The 15,992-nt window shown below is 50.0% G+C and overlaps 1 protein-coding gene across 1 annotated transcript in view; it reads right to left on the bottom strand.

The window, feature by feature from the left end:
- The window catches only part of NUP210L (nucleoporin 210 like), a 30,778-nt gene that overhangs the window by 929 nt on the left and 13,857 nt on the right, over positions 1-15,992 (bottom strand). Inside the window, exons 16-39 of the mRNA XM_087914043.1 lie at positions 15,725-15,898; positions 14,363-14,555; positions 14,027-14,115; positions 13,318-13,422; positions 13,108-13,209; positions 11,897-12,025; positions 11,609-11,736; positions 11,040-11,172; positions 9,679-9,741; positions 9,315-9,494; positions 9,041-9,121; positions 7,775-7,906; positions 6,801-6,959; positions 6,074-6,165; positions 5,522-5,696; positions 5,253-5,428; positions 4,638-4,858; positions 3,646-3,782; positions 3,124-3,247; positions 2,484-2,633; positions 1,929-2,179; positions 943-1,150; positions 735-839; positions 23-94 (exon numbers count right to left, since the gene is read on the bottom strand). Of these exons, the coding sequence (XP_087770169.1) occupies positions 23-94; positions 735-839; positions 943-1,150; positions 1,929-2,179; positions 2,484-2,633; positions 3,124-3,247; positions 3,646-3,782; positions 4,638-4,858; positions 5,253-5,428; positions 5,522-5,696; positions 6,074-6,165; positions 6,801-6,959; positions 7,775-7,906; positions 9,041-9,121; positions 9,315-9,494; positions 9,679-9,741; positions 11,040-11,172; positions 11,609-11,736; positions 11,897-12,025; positions 13,108-13,209; positions 13,318-13,422; positions 14,027-14,115; positions 14,363-14,555; positions 15,725-15,898 (3,379 nt within the window). The remainder of the gene's footprint in view (positions 1-22; positions 95-734; positions 840-942; positions 1,151-1,928; positions 2,180-2,483; positions 2,634-3,123; positions 3,248-3,645; positions 3,783-4,637; positions 4,859-5,252; positions 5,429-5,521; positions 5,697-6,073; positions 6,166-6,800; positions 6,960-7,774; positions 7,907-9,040; positions 9,122-9,314; positions 9,495-9,678; positions 9,742-11,039; positions 11,173-11,608; positions 11,737-11,896; positions 12,026-13,107; positions 13,210-13,317; positions 13,423-14,026; positions 14,116-14,362; positions 14,556-15,724; positions 15,899-15,992) is intronic.

Here is a 15,992-nt window from a genome sequence, read left to right as displayed (position 1 = left end):
CAGGCTGGTTGTGGAAACTCACCGTCCTGCGTTGAGGCCGACGGGATGTAGACCACTGGGACGGTCTGGACTCTGTTGAGGAAGGCATTGTAAACTGTGGGGAGAGGAGAAAGCGGGTTGGATCCAGGCTTGAACCGGCTTGGGGGGTGGGGAATATAGGTAGTCCTTGACTTACAATGGCTTGTTTAGTGACCGTTGGAAGTTGAAAAAAAGGGGGGGACCTGTTTTTTACACAACCCGTTGAGACCTCTCCGGAGGGTCGTGTTGTGAGCAAAATTCGGGCCATTTGGCAACCGACTCGTATGTATGATGGTTGAAGTGTCCCCTTTTGCGACCACCTGACAAAGTCAATCGGGGGAAAGGCGGATTTCGCTTCACAACCGCGTGACTGACTGAAACAACTGCAGGGATTCACTTAGCAAACATGTCAAGAAAGGCCGCCAAATGAGGCAAAGCTACTCTTGACAAAAACGTCTCACGTAGCGACATACGTCTTGGGCTCGATTTGTTGTTGGGAGTTCCCTGCGATGGAACACCAACCCTGGAGGTTTTTACAAAGTTCGTCTGAAACGCCCTAGGGGCCTCCTGCTTCAGCAGTGGGTTGGACTAGAAGACCTCTCAGGTCCCTTCCGGCTCTGCAACTCTACAAAACTTGGGGTAGAGACTTTGAACCTAGCGCCCCATCCAGCGGCTTAAGGGGAGCCTGAGCCCGGCTCAAACCTGCTGGGACTCACTGAGGAAGATGACCATGGTGGACGCCAGGACGGCGAAGACGGTGAAGAGGAGGACCTGGTAGGAGCCCACCAGCTGCCGGACGAGGCTGGCCTCCGCGCAGAGATCTAGGCGTGTGAAGGCAAAGATGGTTGGGGGGCCTTCTCGGCGCCCCCCACCCAAAGAACCACGCCAGCTCTCTGCCAAGCGTCCTTTTCCCTTCGCGCTCACCAAAGCCGAGAGGTTGCTCCTGCTCCGGCCGCACCAGGACAGCCGCCCGCTGGCCGGTGAGGCTGCAGGAGAGGTTGACGAAGACCGGTGCTGCCCTCCGGTGGAGGGAGGTGAGGTTGACCACGCGGACGGCGAAGAGGACAAGCCCGGGCATGTCCGGGAGGAAGAGGGGGGCGTCCACTTGTACCACAGGAGACGTGGGATGGGCCTTGGCAGGGCGGGAGGGGAGGGGGGAAAAAAAACAGATCTTAAGGAAGGGGTTTTTTGGGGGGGTGGGGCAGGGGGTGTGAGAAAGTTCCAGAAAATAAACCACCTTTAAAAGAGGAGAAGCCCATCAAAACTGGGCCCTTGAACCTTCAGGTCTGTGGACCTCAGAAGGTGACAAATTTAGCTCTCAACCTGGTCCACTTTTTAAGATGTAGGAAGTTAGCACCCGCCCCTCTCCTAAAAAAATGAAATATCCTAGGAAATATTTAAAAAGGCAGAAATATTTCCCCTAAAGAGAGAAGTTAGAAACTCAGCCCTCCTCCACCTTTGCTAATGGACCCTTACTCTGGCCTGGGGCAGCCTATTCTACATAACAAAGATTGACTCCAGGTAGAGCTATAATACGAATCCGCACAAAAAAGCCCTTTTCATGACATCATCCTCCAGCAAAGGCTCAAAACCAAGATCCTGTCCACCATTAAACCATCTTTCCAAACAGCCTCCCGTGTTTTCCAGCGTCTTTCTTCCCCACTTGGAACCGAACCCAGAAAGATCATTCTTCCAACGCTTGGAAGATTCCGGCATCTCACTTTGCGTAGGGTCACCCTGTCGCACCTGCAGACTCACACCTGTCTCCTGTCCTCCAGGTCTAGCTGGCTCCTGGAGGTGCAGATCCACCTGGGAACCCCCTGGCTCTTCCGCTGAGACCCCTCCCCATCTTCAGGAGGGGCATTTAAATTTATTTTGTGTGTGTGCGCGCGTCACTTGTCAACTTTTACCTCGATGGCTTCCGTCACCCTCCTGGCCCCCAACACCAAGATTTCACTGGTCATCTGTGAGCTGCTCAGGACAATCTCGCTCTGGTTGAGGAAGAAGGCGGGCCAAAACGGAACCGTGACCCGGTTTGGGGTTTCTGGGCTTCGCTCGCTGCCGAGAGCGGCGGAGACGTCCACGAAGCCCTCGGCTGTGCTGAGCGCCAGCAGGTCCTCCTCGGGGTGGGCTTTCACCGTCACCAGGCAAGCGTAGAGCCCTGGAGGGGGGGGCAGCCGGAAAAGGAAAGAGATGCTTTTCAAACACGCCGTTCGGAAAGGCCTGGATTCCAGGCATGGCCGGAAAGAGACCCCGGAATGGCGTTTCAGGGGGTCAGACTCCTCGGAATCGGGAAGCTGGGCGGCTGGCGGGCTGAAGTCCACAAGTCTTAAAAGTTTGCCAAGTTTGGGGACCCCTGCTCTACATCCTCAAAAGCTCCCGCCATCCCTGGTCCCTGGAGTTGAAGTCACACACCCACACACCACCTGGGAAGCAACGATGCAACTGGTTCTCTTCCGGCCTACCTTTATCTGGGTAAAATGCCGGCTGGATGTGGAATATTTTGCTGGCTGGAATATCCAGGATGCCAGGGTTGAAATCCAGCTGGCAGATCAGCTGCGATTCTGGAGAAAGCAGGTCGGTGATGGCCTCAATTTGCTCAGAGCCACAAGGACCTAAAAGAAGACAAGAGGATGTGTGTGAATTTAGGGCTATCTATCCTTCCTATCTATCTATCTATCTATCTATCTATCTATCTATCTATCTATCTATCTATCTATCTATCTATCTATCATCTATTTATCTATCTATCTATCTGATCTCTATCTATCTATCTATCTATCTATCTATCTATCATCTATCTATTTATCTATCTATATTTATCATCGATCATCTATATTTATCATCTATCTATTTATCTATCTATTTATCATCTATATTTATCATCTATTATCTATCTATCTATCTATCTATCAATCATCTATTTATCATCTATCTATTATCTATTTATCTATCTGATCTGTCTATCTATATCTATATCTATATCTATATCTATATCTATCTATCTATCTATCTATCTATCTATCTATCTATCTATCTATCATCTAAATCCAGACACAAAATGAACCCCCCGATTTCTTCATATTTCGCTTCTGTCTTTCCCACCTTGAAGAGTGGCCGGGCCGCTTGTGGAGATGAAAACCCGGAATTCGGAGGCGTTGGCGGCATTGGTGAGGAAGTTTTTGGGCCCAAGTTGAAGGCGGAGTCTCGGCGGGCCGTGAACGACAACCTGGGGAAGGACAGATGAGAGAAGAAGACGGTGAAGAAATGTTTTTTTTTTTTAAAAGAATACAACGAACTTGTCTCCAGAAGCTTGTTTCTGAACTCAGAAATACAATTATATCCTATTAAAATGAGAAGAATTAAAAAAAAAACAAAATTTAAGGAGGAAATTTTCAGACGGTGAGAGCAATCGTCCCAGTTGCCTTCAGAAGTTTTGTGAGCTTCATCCCTGGAAGCTTTCGAGAAGAAGACGGGACTGCCGCCCGTCAGAAATGAGGTAAGGTCTCCTGCTTGGGCTGGGGTTGGACTAGATGAACTCCAAGGCCCCTTCCAACTCTGTTAAATCGGCCTCTATAAAATGAGGTCTTAATTCATATACGCTGCAAACACACACGACGCTTCTACCTCTCGGTACGTTTTCACTATCCCCGGGATTTCGTGGAAGACGGTGGCTTTTCCCGGGTGTTTTGCGAAGGTCGCTCCGCTCACAACGTCCATCTCCAGCACGTCGCCAGGGCTGACCTGCCAAGTGCCAGGTTCTCCTAAAAAGAAAACGTCCTTTTCTCTTTTTATAAATTTTATCAATTTTCTATTCATTTACATTTCTTAGTGCTTAATAAACACGGCCCCGTAATCCCTTGGGGTGGTGGAATCAGGTGCTGAGTGTTTTACTGGCCGGAGGCCTTTCCTGTTTCCAGTACGGAGTTACATTCAAGCAGATAACGTTCTCGTCGTGCCCGGAGAGAGAAAGGCCTGCCTCTGTCTGGAGCCGAACTCACAGCTCCTGACTGTGAGGCGAGAACTCCGCCTTTAGGCTACCGCACCACTCAAGGACTGCCTCTGTAATGCAACTGGGAGTAAGGAGGAAGGGGTTCTTCTTGGAGAGTGAGAGGGGGGGATTGCCTCATCCTTGCTGACGTCCTCTTCGTTCCCCTCTAAGAGAAGATTCAGTCAGGATTACGGCAGTTACTCCGGTTAAATCATGAGCCTCGACCCGCGCTCCCAAAACTAAAGAGGATTTATTTGAAGCTACCATTCTACGTCCGGCACTATCCTGGGTGTAGCCAACTCTGAGATATGTAATTCACTGTCTGTCACCCTTGATCCTGCTTTTCCCCCCACCCACCCCTCTGGGTGTATCATCCAACGAAACACATCCATAGCCAAAGAGTCATCAATCATGCTCTCCAATTATGGCAGAAGCTTCAGTCATCTAATCAGTCTTTGAAGAAAATATGAATAGAATGGACTTTCGATTCCACGCTGCCGCCTGCTCTTTGAAACTTCCCCCGCTTCTTTCTGTTGTCAACTATAAAACGTGTACACAAAATGTTTTATGAGTTGACAGACACAACCCCCCACCCCCCCAGGGGAGACCCCAAAGCTGTTCCACTGACCTTCCTGGTTAACTAGGGGTGTGCTGAAGCAGACCACGTCTCCCACGGCCAGCGGGGCGGAGAGATTGGGCCCGATGGCGTGTTCCACGGGGACAGAAATGTAGTCGGCCATGCCCGGGTGTCTCTCGTCCCAAACACCCACCAGGGTCACGCCTTGGTTCACAGCTTGGGCGGTGTAGGTGTAATTCTGGTTGCTGGGCCGGATCAGCAAGAGGTCGTCCCTACAAACGAAGGAGGGGGAGAGAGAGCCATCCGCCACGCTGCCACGTGAGCCTGGGAGAGTGGAAGCGGGGGGATGATTTCAACGAAGTCGCTCTAAGCAGACAAAATAAAATCCTTTTGTGAGTTCGAGGCCATTGAGCGTGGCGCGCGGATGAAATAAGGATCTTACTTTTGGGATGGAATGGCATTGGGTCATGTGATGTGATGGCGGCCAAAGCCGGATGGATTTGTAGTTTGAGAGGTTGTGGAAAGCCGAAAAAAAACTTTTAAAATTTGGGTTTTCACAGAGGTGCCGGTTTACTATCCTAATAAAGGTAACTTTCGAGAGACATCGGTCTTGGAGTTACTGAGGGAGGTTTGCTGCATCCCAATGTTCCCTGGGGAGTTTTATACCTGTTCAAGGCCAGGTGCAGCTGGTTGTTCTGGGCGTGGAACCGGACCCCGGCGCTGTCGAAGAACCGGACGGTCAGCGTCAAAGCCATGCCCAAGGGAAACGCCGGCAGAGGTGCCCGGGTGGCAGTGTAGAGTTTTAGGGTGCTGCTGATCTCCAGGTAAGAGACTGGGGCCACCTGGGTAGAAAACAGGGGGCAGGAGGGCTCCTCTCAACTCCCTGTGGGACGAGGCAGGGCTCTTCCGTAGACCTCCCACCCCACCCCGCTTACCCGCACGCCTGTGATGACCGTCTGGTTGGCGCCAAAGAGCTCCAGGGAGGTCACCTCCAGGACCGCTGTCCCCGTGACGGCCCCGGCTTTCAAGAGGCCATGCCCGTCCTCTTCGATGACCGAGGAATTCGGGAAGCACTGCAGGATCTGGGTGCTGACAAAGGCGGCCCCGTCCCTAAAGAGAGGAAGCGGGGAAGAGGACAAAGCGCCCCTTTGGGTAAGGAAAGGTGTCCACGTAAAATATTTCTAGGGTCTTTTATAGGGTCGCCAACAGAAAGTGAGGGGGGAAGGGGTTTGAAAGAGCAGCGATCAGAACTGAAGAAGGTTCTTGGATGGAGAAGCGAAACGTCTTCAGAAGTAAAAGCAGAAAAGTCCAATGGCCTCTTTGGGGGAAAGAAACAACAACCACAAAATCACCTTTGGGAGACAACCGGGACCTGAGAATCTCCACTGACAGATCTTTGAAGGCCGAGTTTTTGTCCCTAGGGCACCTGGTTTCGCATCACCTCCGCGGAGAGGTATGAGCCCCGCCTGAGGACCATCCCTGGGTACCTGTTTGTAAGTAACTTGAGCTGCGAATTCATGGACATCAGGATCTGCTCCACGGGGCACTCCGGAGAGAAGAGCTGAAGTTTGTCGAACACCTGTAAGGTAGGTGGGTGAGTGAGAAGATAGCGGTGGTGGGATTCAATTTTTTTTTTTTTTGCTACCAGTTCTGTGGGCTTGGTGGGGCGTGGCGTGGCTTGGTGGGGCGTGGCGCGGCTTGGTGGGGTGTGGCCTTGGTGGGCATAGCAGGGAAGGATACTGAACAATCCCGTTCCTCCCCACCCCGCTAACCTCCGTTCTCCTACGCAGGGCAACCAGACAAGACCCCAGCCGATCTGCTGCGGGCGTGGCTCGGTGGGCGTGGTGTGGTGGGGGAGGCTTGATGGCTTGGTGGGCGTGGCAGGGGGGGAGGGTATACCGCTAAATCCCCCCTTCCCTCCCCAGCCCACTAAACCTGCTTTCCAGCTCCGTTCTCCTGGGCTGGGCGACCCAAGGAGACCCAGCCGATCCGCTGGGACTCCCTGGGAGGCACAGAAGAGATGGGGGTTGGCGGGGCCAGTCAGAGGCGGGATTGGCCGGCTCTCCGAACTAGATGGCATCAGGATTCTTGCCAAGGGAAGAGGGTTGGACTAGATGACTTCCAAGGTCCCTTCTAGGATTCCTTGGGAACAGCCACGGACGGACCAAGCGGAAGCGAGGGAAGCGCCCGTCGGTTGTTCTCAGGATTCCTTACCAGGATCTGCACCTCGTCCGAGAGTTCGGTGACGTTTCCTTCGAACTGTCCGGCTTCAGCGTCCGAAGTCCGCACCGCCACCCTGAGGCTGGTCCTGCCCGCGGCACTGGTCCGGACCGCCATGGCGAAGTTGCTCTCCGGAGGAAGGGCCAGCGAAATCTGGTGGGGGAAAAGTCCCTTGATGGTGAGGTGAGGTGGGCGGTATATTGAAGGTGGTCCTCGACTTACGAACGCCATCCCGGTCGCTAAGCGAGGCACTTCTCAAGCGCGTACAGGCCCCGCTTTAAAAACAGCAGCTAAAGGAATCACCGCAGGGGGTTAGTCACGCGGTCGTTAAGTGAATCTGGCCTCCCCATTTTATTTGCAAAGCCAGAAAGTCGCCAAAGGGGACACTGTTATTTTCAATTTATATCTTATCTTAATTCCTTTTTCTCTAAATGTTCTCAAATCTTATTCTGCAGTCTAACATTCCTATTTTTTTAAATTCTAAATCCATGATACCTTTATACTTTTATCTGTCACATTTGCAATTTTTGTCACATGGCTTTATTTCCTTATTCAACAAATTCCATCTTAAATCTAATAATTCCCTCAAATTTCCCCCTTTAAGTATCAATTAGAGCGTACCACCCTTTTTAGCTTATACATCCCTCAATTTATTCCCCTCAATTTATCCATAATCAAAACATCGTAATCACTAAATAAATATCAGATTCTAGTTTAATAATAATAATAATTTCCTAACTACCATATGATGAGTGATAATGTTAAGTCAGGGACGGGTAGCGTCCCTGCACGCGGGATAAATATATTTAAATATAAATAAATATATTTATATGGATAGTCTGAGTCTCAGAATTCCTCAGCTAGTTGAAGTTCACCGCCCCGGTTGAGAAACACTGCAGGGGAGCCCTTTTTTGGGGGGCGGGGGGCAGGGGGTTTGCAAGGAGGGAGGGAGGGAGGGTCTTTCACACCTCCGAGTGCCTGGGGAGAAGGTCCAAGATGTCTCGCTTGCTCACTGCCCAGTGGAAGGTGAGGGGTGGGCGAGAGTTGCCGAAGGAGAAGGGAGTCAGGCTGCTGGTCAGGCCCACAACGTAGACGGGCATCTGGAAAGAAGAGAGAACGGGGCAACCGAGTTGGGAGGGACCTTGGAGGTCTTCTAGTCCAACCCCCATCCCACCCCCTACTGAAGCAGGAGACACGATGCCATTCCAAACAGGTGGCTGGAAGGAAAGGAAAGGAAAGGAAAGGAAAGGAAAGGAAAGGAAAGGAAAGGAAGGAAGGAAGGAAGGAAGGAAGGAAGGAAGGAAGGAAGGAAGGAAAGGAAAGGAAAGGAAAGGAAAGGAAAGGAAAGGAAAGGAAAGGAAAGAAGGAAGGAAGGAAGGAAGGAAGGAAGGAAGGAAGGAAGGAAGGAAGGAAGGAAGGAAAGGAAAGGAAAGGAAAGGAAAGGAAAGGAAAGGAAAGGAAAGGAAAGGAAAGAAAGGAGGAAGGAAAGGAAAGGAAAGGAAAGGAAAGGAAAGGAAAGGAAAGGAAAGGAGGAAGGAAGGAAGGAAGGAAGGAAGGAAGGAAGGAAGGAAGGAAGGAAGGAAGGAAGGAAGGAAGGAAAGGAAAGGAAAGGAGGAAGGAAGGAAGGAAGGAAGGAAGGAAAGGAAAGGAGGAAGGAAGGAAGGAAGGAAGGAAGGAAGGAAGGAAGGAAGGAAAGGAAAGGAAAGGAAAGGAAAGGAAAGGAAAGGAAAGGAAAGGAAGGAAGGAAGGAAGGAAGAAGGAAAGGAGGAAGGAAGGAAGGAAGGAAGGAAAAATAGCAGAATAACAGGTCTTCTAGTCCAACTCTGCTAAGTATATAGTATCAACCTTGTTAACTCTGAAGACTGTTTTTTTTCTGTTTTTTATTCTAAATGGTCTCTGATTAATATACATATATCTATATGTATGTGTATGCACGTATCTGTATGTATGTATAGGTAGGTAAGTAGGTAGATAGGTAGGTAAGTGGGTGGGTTGGGCAGGTAGACAGGTAGGTAGACAGGTAGATCGATAGATCAAGGGTCCCCAAACTTGGCAAACTTGAAGACTTCTGGGAGTTGAAGTCCACAAGCCTTAAAGTTGCCAAGTTTGGAGACCTCTGGATTAGATAGAGATAGAGATAGAGATAGAGATAGAGATAATCTATGTATAGGGGGGCACCCACAGATTTTCAGGGACGGGGCGTGAGACACAACGGGCTGGCTCGGGGGACCCACCTGGGTGCCGGTGACGAGTCGGGTGGCCGGGGCATGGATTCGAATCATCCGCAGCTGAACCACTTCCAGCTCAACTTGATCCTGTGGGGGGTTGGGGGGGAATGAACTAAGCATAAACTTGTTTGGGACTCAACTATACTTCACAGCCATTGAAATAAAAACAAAAATCACAACCGCGTGTGATCGTTTACTGTCTCAGGAGGCCTGGAAGGGGTAGAATAAGGGGGGTCCCAGGTGAGGGGAGCCTTTGCCAGCCCGCCCTGGAGACGCGTACCTGGGAGAAGACGATGACTTTTCCCGTGTCTTCGTTGACGGCCCGGATGGTGCCCAGGATCACGGCTGTGCCCACGGCCTTGGCGCTGACCTGCCCCAGCCCGTTCACCTCGGCCACGCTTCGGTTGCTGATGGAAAAGTGGATCAGCGACTGAGGCTGGGGTCCCCCTTCCGACATCACCTGCGGCCGGAGGCAAAGCATTCTGGGGGTCAGGAAGACCGTTGCGTGGAGGGGGAGGGTTTTCTGCTTTAGATACCCCCAAAAGTCGGCCCCTATTCTCCGCTCGGGTGAGCTGCCTTCATCTGGGGGGTGTGACAACACGACCCATAAAGCGGCATTGTCTGGTTGGGGATCCTGGTCTCACCTGCAACATGTTGTGGGGGATGAGGGTCATTTTTTCGGGGAACAGCCTGAAAGGGGGGAACACCTGACAAAACACACAACAGGGTCACGTTAGTCCTGTGAGAAAGAAAGAAAGAAATCTATACATATATATATAAAAGCGAAATTAGCCCTCAAGCATCGTCGCAAAATCTCCAGAACCGTCAAGTCTACAAACTTGAAATTTGGCACGTAGGTTCCTCTTGGCTTTTAGGGGCTCACTAAGAAAGGATTTTTCCAAATGACCCTCAGACCCTTAGAATATTTCCTATATTATTATTATTATTATTATTATTATTATTATTATTATTATTATTATTATTATTATTATTATTATTATTATTAACACGCTCTGATGCTAAGGAGTTCTACTCTCCCTCCCCACCTGGAAAGAAATCTCTTCCAAAGGCAAAACACAAGCAGAGGAGTTTCAGTTTCACAGCAGCCCCAAGCAGCTTCAGTACAGAACAGTTGAGCTAAGCCACGCCCAGGCTCCTGGCTGTCTCCTTGTTCACACAGCAAATACTCTTTCAGTTTCCAAACAGCCCTCAACTCTCTCGCTCCCCACCTAAGAAGAAATCTCTTCCAAAGGCAAAACACAAGCAGAGGAGTTTCAGTTTCACAGCAGCACCAAGCAGCTTTAGTACGGAACAGTTGAGCTAAGCCACGCCCAGGCTCCTCGCTGTCTCCTTCTTGTTCATACAGCAAATACTCTTTCAGTTTCCAAACAGCTCTCAACTCTCTCCTACACTGACAGGACGCTTGCCAGGTGAATACTGATGGATGCTGGTAGGCAGAGGCAGAATCCCACCCCCCCAATTTTCCTCCCCAAAAACTAAACCCCACCACATAGTTTCATGCAGCAACATCGGATTTTACCCAACAGACCGAAGAATAAAGACCTTGCTATGATAATTCATGGATCCTTCTTTCAAATAAAAATAAAAAATCACAAATCTTTTAATTTTGCAAATCTCTTAACTGACGATTTCAAACCTGCGACCCTTTTTCAATTTGCAAATCTTCAGATGTATAAAGGTTCTCATTTGCAAATCTTTTCTTTGATTCGCAAATCTTTAAACTGATAAAAGACCGGCAAACTTTTTAAATTTATAAAGATTTTCCTTTGCTTCCATTTGCAAAATCTTCTAATTTACAGAGACTTTTCGTTGATGAAGCTTTTAATGTATCCATCTCCGGGGAAGACGAACAGTTCAAAACTGTGAAAAATCGATCGATAGAAAAGTATAAAGTTTGACACTGGTTTTGTAGATGCTGGCAAAACCTCTTCCAAGCAGTTTCTAACGGGGTTTGACGTTGAGGGCTTGGCTTGCGTGGCCTTACCTCCACTTTCCGTGGCGGGGACGTGAATTTGACTCCCATTTTGTCCCAAGCCGTAGCCACTAACGTCGTCTGGCCAACTGCTACAGCTCGGAGCATGTAGACTTCGGAATAATCGCCGAGTTCCTCCATCGGCCTTCGAGAACCAGAGGGGAAAGACTTATATAACAACTTCCACTTCCATCCCACTCTGGAGGGATAGCTGAAAAACTCCAGTAATCAACATCATCAACTTTTAAAGAAACCCCATAATCCCTTTGCGGGGTGAAGTCTGGGCAACTGAATGGAGTTGAGTGTTTTTACTGGCCGGATGCCTTTCCCTGTTGCCAGGGCGGAGTTTTGTTCCGCAGATGATATTTCTCATTGTGCCCAGAGAGAAGAGAAATATCAGCGTCTGCCGAGGAGCGAACTCACAGCCGCCTGATTGTGAGGTGAGAACTCCACCTCTATCATCCCGTTCTCGGCCGTAAGGAATACCTCCAGTCTGGGGGGATTCTCCCCCTTTGCCCCTCGGGGCCAGCTGGAGCCGAAGGTGACCAGGCCAAAGGTTCTGCAAGAAGGGGAAGACTTACGTCAGGCTCACGATCGGAGAGGCTGCTTTCAGTTGGAGGTGCATGTAGGTGAAATATTTACTGCGGAAGGCCGAGTGGTGAGACCCCAATACTCGCACCGAGACCAGCACGGACTTGCCAATCTCAACCTGGGGAAAGAAACCCCCCCACCCCAAAAAAGCTGCAGGGGATCCTTGGCAAGACAAGCCTGGATTGGCTGTTTCTTTTAAGGGAGGAAAGCGCTTTAGAGAGACTGAATGGTGGTTAAACGAGGGTCAGACCCGGTTCTCCAACAGGGTCCTTTCTCACCTTGTCAATCAAATCCACTTCCAATTCGTACATGTTCGATACTCGCACGTAAGCCGTAGCCGGTCCCAGGAAGGCGAGGCAGAGGTCGTAGATCTCCAGGGCCAAAGAACCAGGCAGAACTGGAACTACCTGGAAAAAGCCACCGTGAGCCCAAACGGGGAAGGTAAAGTCAGAGCTGGGTGGTGCGTTCGTAGCTGTGCTTTAACCCAGTTAAAATCCCCTGGCAAATCTAATAGCAATGGTTCGTGTTAGGGAACGGTGCGGTTTCTAGGATCGGCATGAATACGCAGTTAACGACGAAAGATAAATAAATCTTGATTTCGTGGATCAGAAGATGTTTTGCAGAACATCTGCACTTCTAACGTGTCCTACAGAACATCTGAACTTCTAACGTGTCCTACAGAACATCTGAACTTCTAACGTGTCCTACAGAATATCTGAACTTTCAACGTGTCCTACAGAACATCTGAACCTTCAATGTGTCCTACAGAACATCTGAACTTTCAACGTGTCCTACAGAACATCTGAACCTTCAATGTGTCCTACAGAATATCTGAACTTTCAACGTGTCCTACAGAACATCTGAACCTTCAACGTGTCCTACAGAACATCTGAACTTTCAACGTGTCCTACAGAACATCTGAACTTTCAACGTGTCCTACAGAACATCTGAACCTTCAATGTGTCCTACAGAATATCTGAACTTTCAACGTGTCCTACGGAACATCTGAACTTTCAACGTGTCCTACGGAACATCTGAACTTTCAACGTGTCCTACAGAACATCTGAACTTTCAACGTGTCCTACAGAACATCTGAACTTTCAACGTGTCCTACAGAACATCTGAACTTTCAACGTGTCCTACGGAACATCTGAACTTTCAGCGTGTCCTACAGAACATCTGAACTTTCAATGTGTCCTACAGAACATCTGAATTTCCAATGTGTCCTACAGAACATCTGAATTTCCAATGTGTCCTACAGAACATCTGAACTTTCAACATGACCCACAGAACATCTGAACTTCCAATGTGTCCTACAGAACACCTTTTGAACTTGTGACAATCAGCTCAAAGTGACAACCAACGAAGCTTCCTGAGCTTCAAGATGCTTGTGAGGATCGTATGAAACGAAGGGGACAGGACCGGAAATGCTGCCCTCTCTCTTCCCTGCAGAAGGGTCTCCAAGACCAGGTGCCGCCAGGGCACTCACTTGGATGGCGCTCTCCGTTTCCAGGTAGGTGATGTTGGCCATGTCCTGGGTGCTGCTGTTGACGAGGAAGTACCCGGAGCCTTCCACCAGAGCAAAGACCTCCTAGGGAGACGCAAAAGCATCCAGAGATGTTGTAAAGGCTTCCGAAACTCCAATGAAAGCATCCCTTGGGACGTCCCAGAGCTGACTGAAGCCAACCCTTGGTCCTACCTTGACATCGGGGTGGTTGTACATGGTGACGTTATCGGGGACCACCGTCACATCGTCAACCAACAAGAGCTCCACAGCTGCAGAAGCGGGAGAGTTAGAGACCTCCTAAAATGCACAACGAAATCAACAACGGGGGTCTAGGCAGGAGGTTCTGCCCCTATGGAGGCCACTGTCCCTTCTACACCAGAGGGTCTCCAAACTTGGCCACTTTAAGACGTGTGGACTTCAACTCCCAGAATTCCTCCTCCAGCCATGTTAGCTCAGGAATTCTGGGAGTTGAAGTCCACACGTCTTAAAGGGGCCAAGTTTGTGGAGCCCTGTTCTGTATTTATCAACAATATTCACTCTCTGGGAAGCCATCAGTTCCCTCAACATCTCCTGTCTGTCAACTCATAAAATCTAAGTATAGTACAGTATATAAAATCATACATTGCGATGGACGGGCGACCATCCACTGAGAAGGTACGGAAGTTAGGGTGGAAATGGACCCTCCGTTTGTGGACAGGACTCAAACGGAGGAGCTCGTTCGGACGTGGAGAACCCACCAACCTTCTGGCGTCGCCCGACTGCCCGTTATTTCCCGTCTCGCCTTCTGAGATAACACACATCTCCTGTGTGATGCTCTTCGGGTGTTTCGCACCCCTCCCCTTCTCAAAACTTAAAACGTCCCCCGTCACCACCTTCTACCCAGCCTTCCCCTCGGACTCACTTTTGGGCTACCTCTCTCCGAATATTTCACAAAGTTGACCGCAATCAGAACCGTCCCTTTGATCTGATGGACCTCCAACAGCTGGTGTCCTGGGGGAGCCCAATGGGCGAGGCAGGAGGAGGAGGGGAGGAGGAGGAGGAGGAGGAGGAGGAGGAGGAGGAGGAGGAGGAGGAGGAGGAGGAGGAGGAGGAGGAGGAGGAGGAGGAGGAGGAGGAGGAGGAGGAGGAGAAAAAGAGAGACGTTAGAAGGAAACTTCTTGAATGCTTTCTGGAGAAGACACAGAAAATGGCTGAGGGACCTCTTATTTTACTGGAAGAGGAGAATGCTGAGGCGCACCGTGGAGCCTTGTCTGTCCGGTCCCATCATCCTTGTCCACCATCTGCATGGATCTCGGGTGAGTGAAGCGAGCCAGGCTTTCATTGGCCGAGGTCCACTCCAGGATGAGAGAAGAAAAGTTGTCGAATTTCCTCCGGTGCTGGTCAAACAACGCTAGCTCCAGAACGGTGTTCCTCAGGCTGGACACGGGGACCTGAAAGCATCAACGTTCCCGTTGCATTGGAGAGGCACACGGAGAAAGGTGTGAGTTGTGGGGTCCTTGGCGCTCTCTGATTACCAAACCAGGACTGATGATGTTCCCTAGTTGGGTCATGAGACGTCTGCAAGAAAACCACCCAGCTCAGAGAGCACCAAGGACCCCACAGTCATCCTCTTTCTCCTTTTCTTCTTCTTCTTCCTCTCCTCCTCCTCTTCCTCCTCTTTCTTCCTCCTCCCCCCCCCCTTCTAGCACTGAGGATATTCCCTAGTTGGGTCATGAGATGTCTGCAGGAAAACCACCCAGCTCAGAGAGCACCAAGGACCCCACAGTCATCCTCTTTCTCCTTTTCTTCTTCTTCTTCTTCTTCTTCCTCTCCTCCTCCTCTTCCTCCTCTTTCTTCCTCCTCCCCCCCTTCTAGCACTGATGTCATTCCCTAGTTGGGTCATGAGACGTCTGCAGGAAAACCACCCAGCTCAGAGAGCACCAAGGATCCATCCTTTCAACCCTACAGAGCTACAGATATTCTCTTTTAAAGCTACGCATCCCACGTTACTTGGTTGAAACCAAGAGGGCTGTTAATTTGGCAAAGGAAAGGTATCTTGAAATGTCTTAACCAGAGGATTACAAGGAAAAGTTTCAGAACTGATTCGTCGGGGTGGAGAACCGATTTTATTTTTTTTATTTTTTAAAATAACTCCAATTCCACCAATGGAAAACTTGCTTATGAATGAACGGAAACTTTCATCCGCGCTATTTAGCCAGGCCAAGGTCCACATTCCGGAATGATGGATCTTGCCAACCTACAGGGCACATTTGATTATTATTTTTCTTTTAGTCGGGTCTAAAGAATTCAGCCACGCGTCCCACTCGGCCTCTTCAACTGACCATTTGCGCCAAGACCAATTCCTTGTGTGTCCGATCGCATCCGGCCCACAAAAAGAATTCTAATTCTAATTCTTCTAGCCAAAGCGCTAACGTTTCACTACATTGAAGTTGATCTCCGGGGTGATCACCTTTTCTCGGCCGTTAAAACAAACTTGAAAATAAAATGACAAAAAGGTGCCTTCAAAGGCCCACATTTTTTTCCTCCCCACCCACCCACCGGACGAGAGGACGCCTCCACGCGGCATTTTGCCCAAGGCGGCTTTGCCACCCGCACCTACCAGCTGCTTGTGGTGTTGAGGCGAGGGACAGGCCGGCGCGCCGGCGGCCAACTTGTACACGGGCGTAACGGTCATGCTGGCTGGGTGGGCGCAAATGAAGCTGACTTGCACCATCTCCACGGCGGGGCTGGGATTGAGAACTCCGGGGCGGTTGCCCACTTCGAAGGTGAAGACCTTTTGGGGGGGGATGAGCGAAGAAAAAAAAAAAAGAGGAGGTGGTGGGGGAAATGGATGGATGGCTCTGAGCTCTGCCAGTAGTTGAGGGGAC

This window comes from Pseudonaja textilis, chromosome 16 (genome assembly GCF_049901715.1).
Source record: "Pseudonaja textilis isolate UNSWEBS1 chromosome 16, rPseTex1.2, whole genome shotgun sequence".
Lineage (NCBI taxonomy): Eukaryota > Metazoa > Chordata > Lepidosauria > Squamata > Elapidae > Pseudonaja > Pseudonaja textilis.
This window is presented reverse-complemented; position numbering and strand designations above follow the sequence as displayed.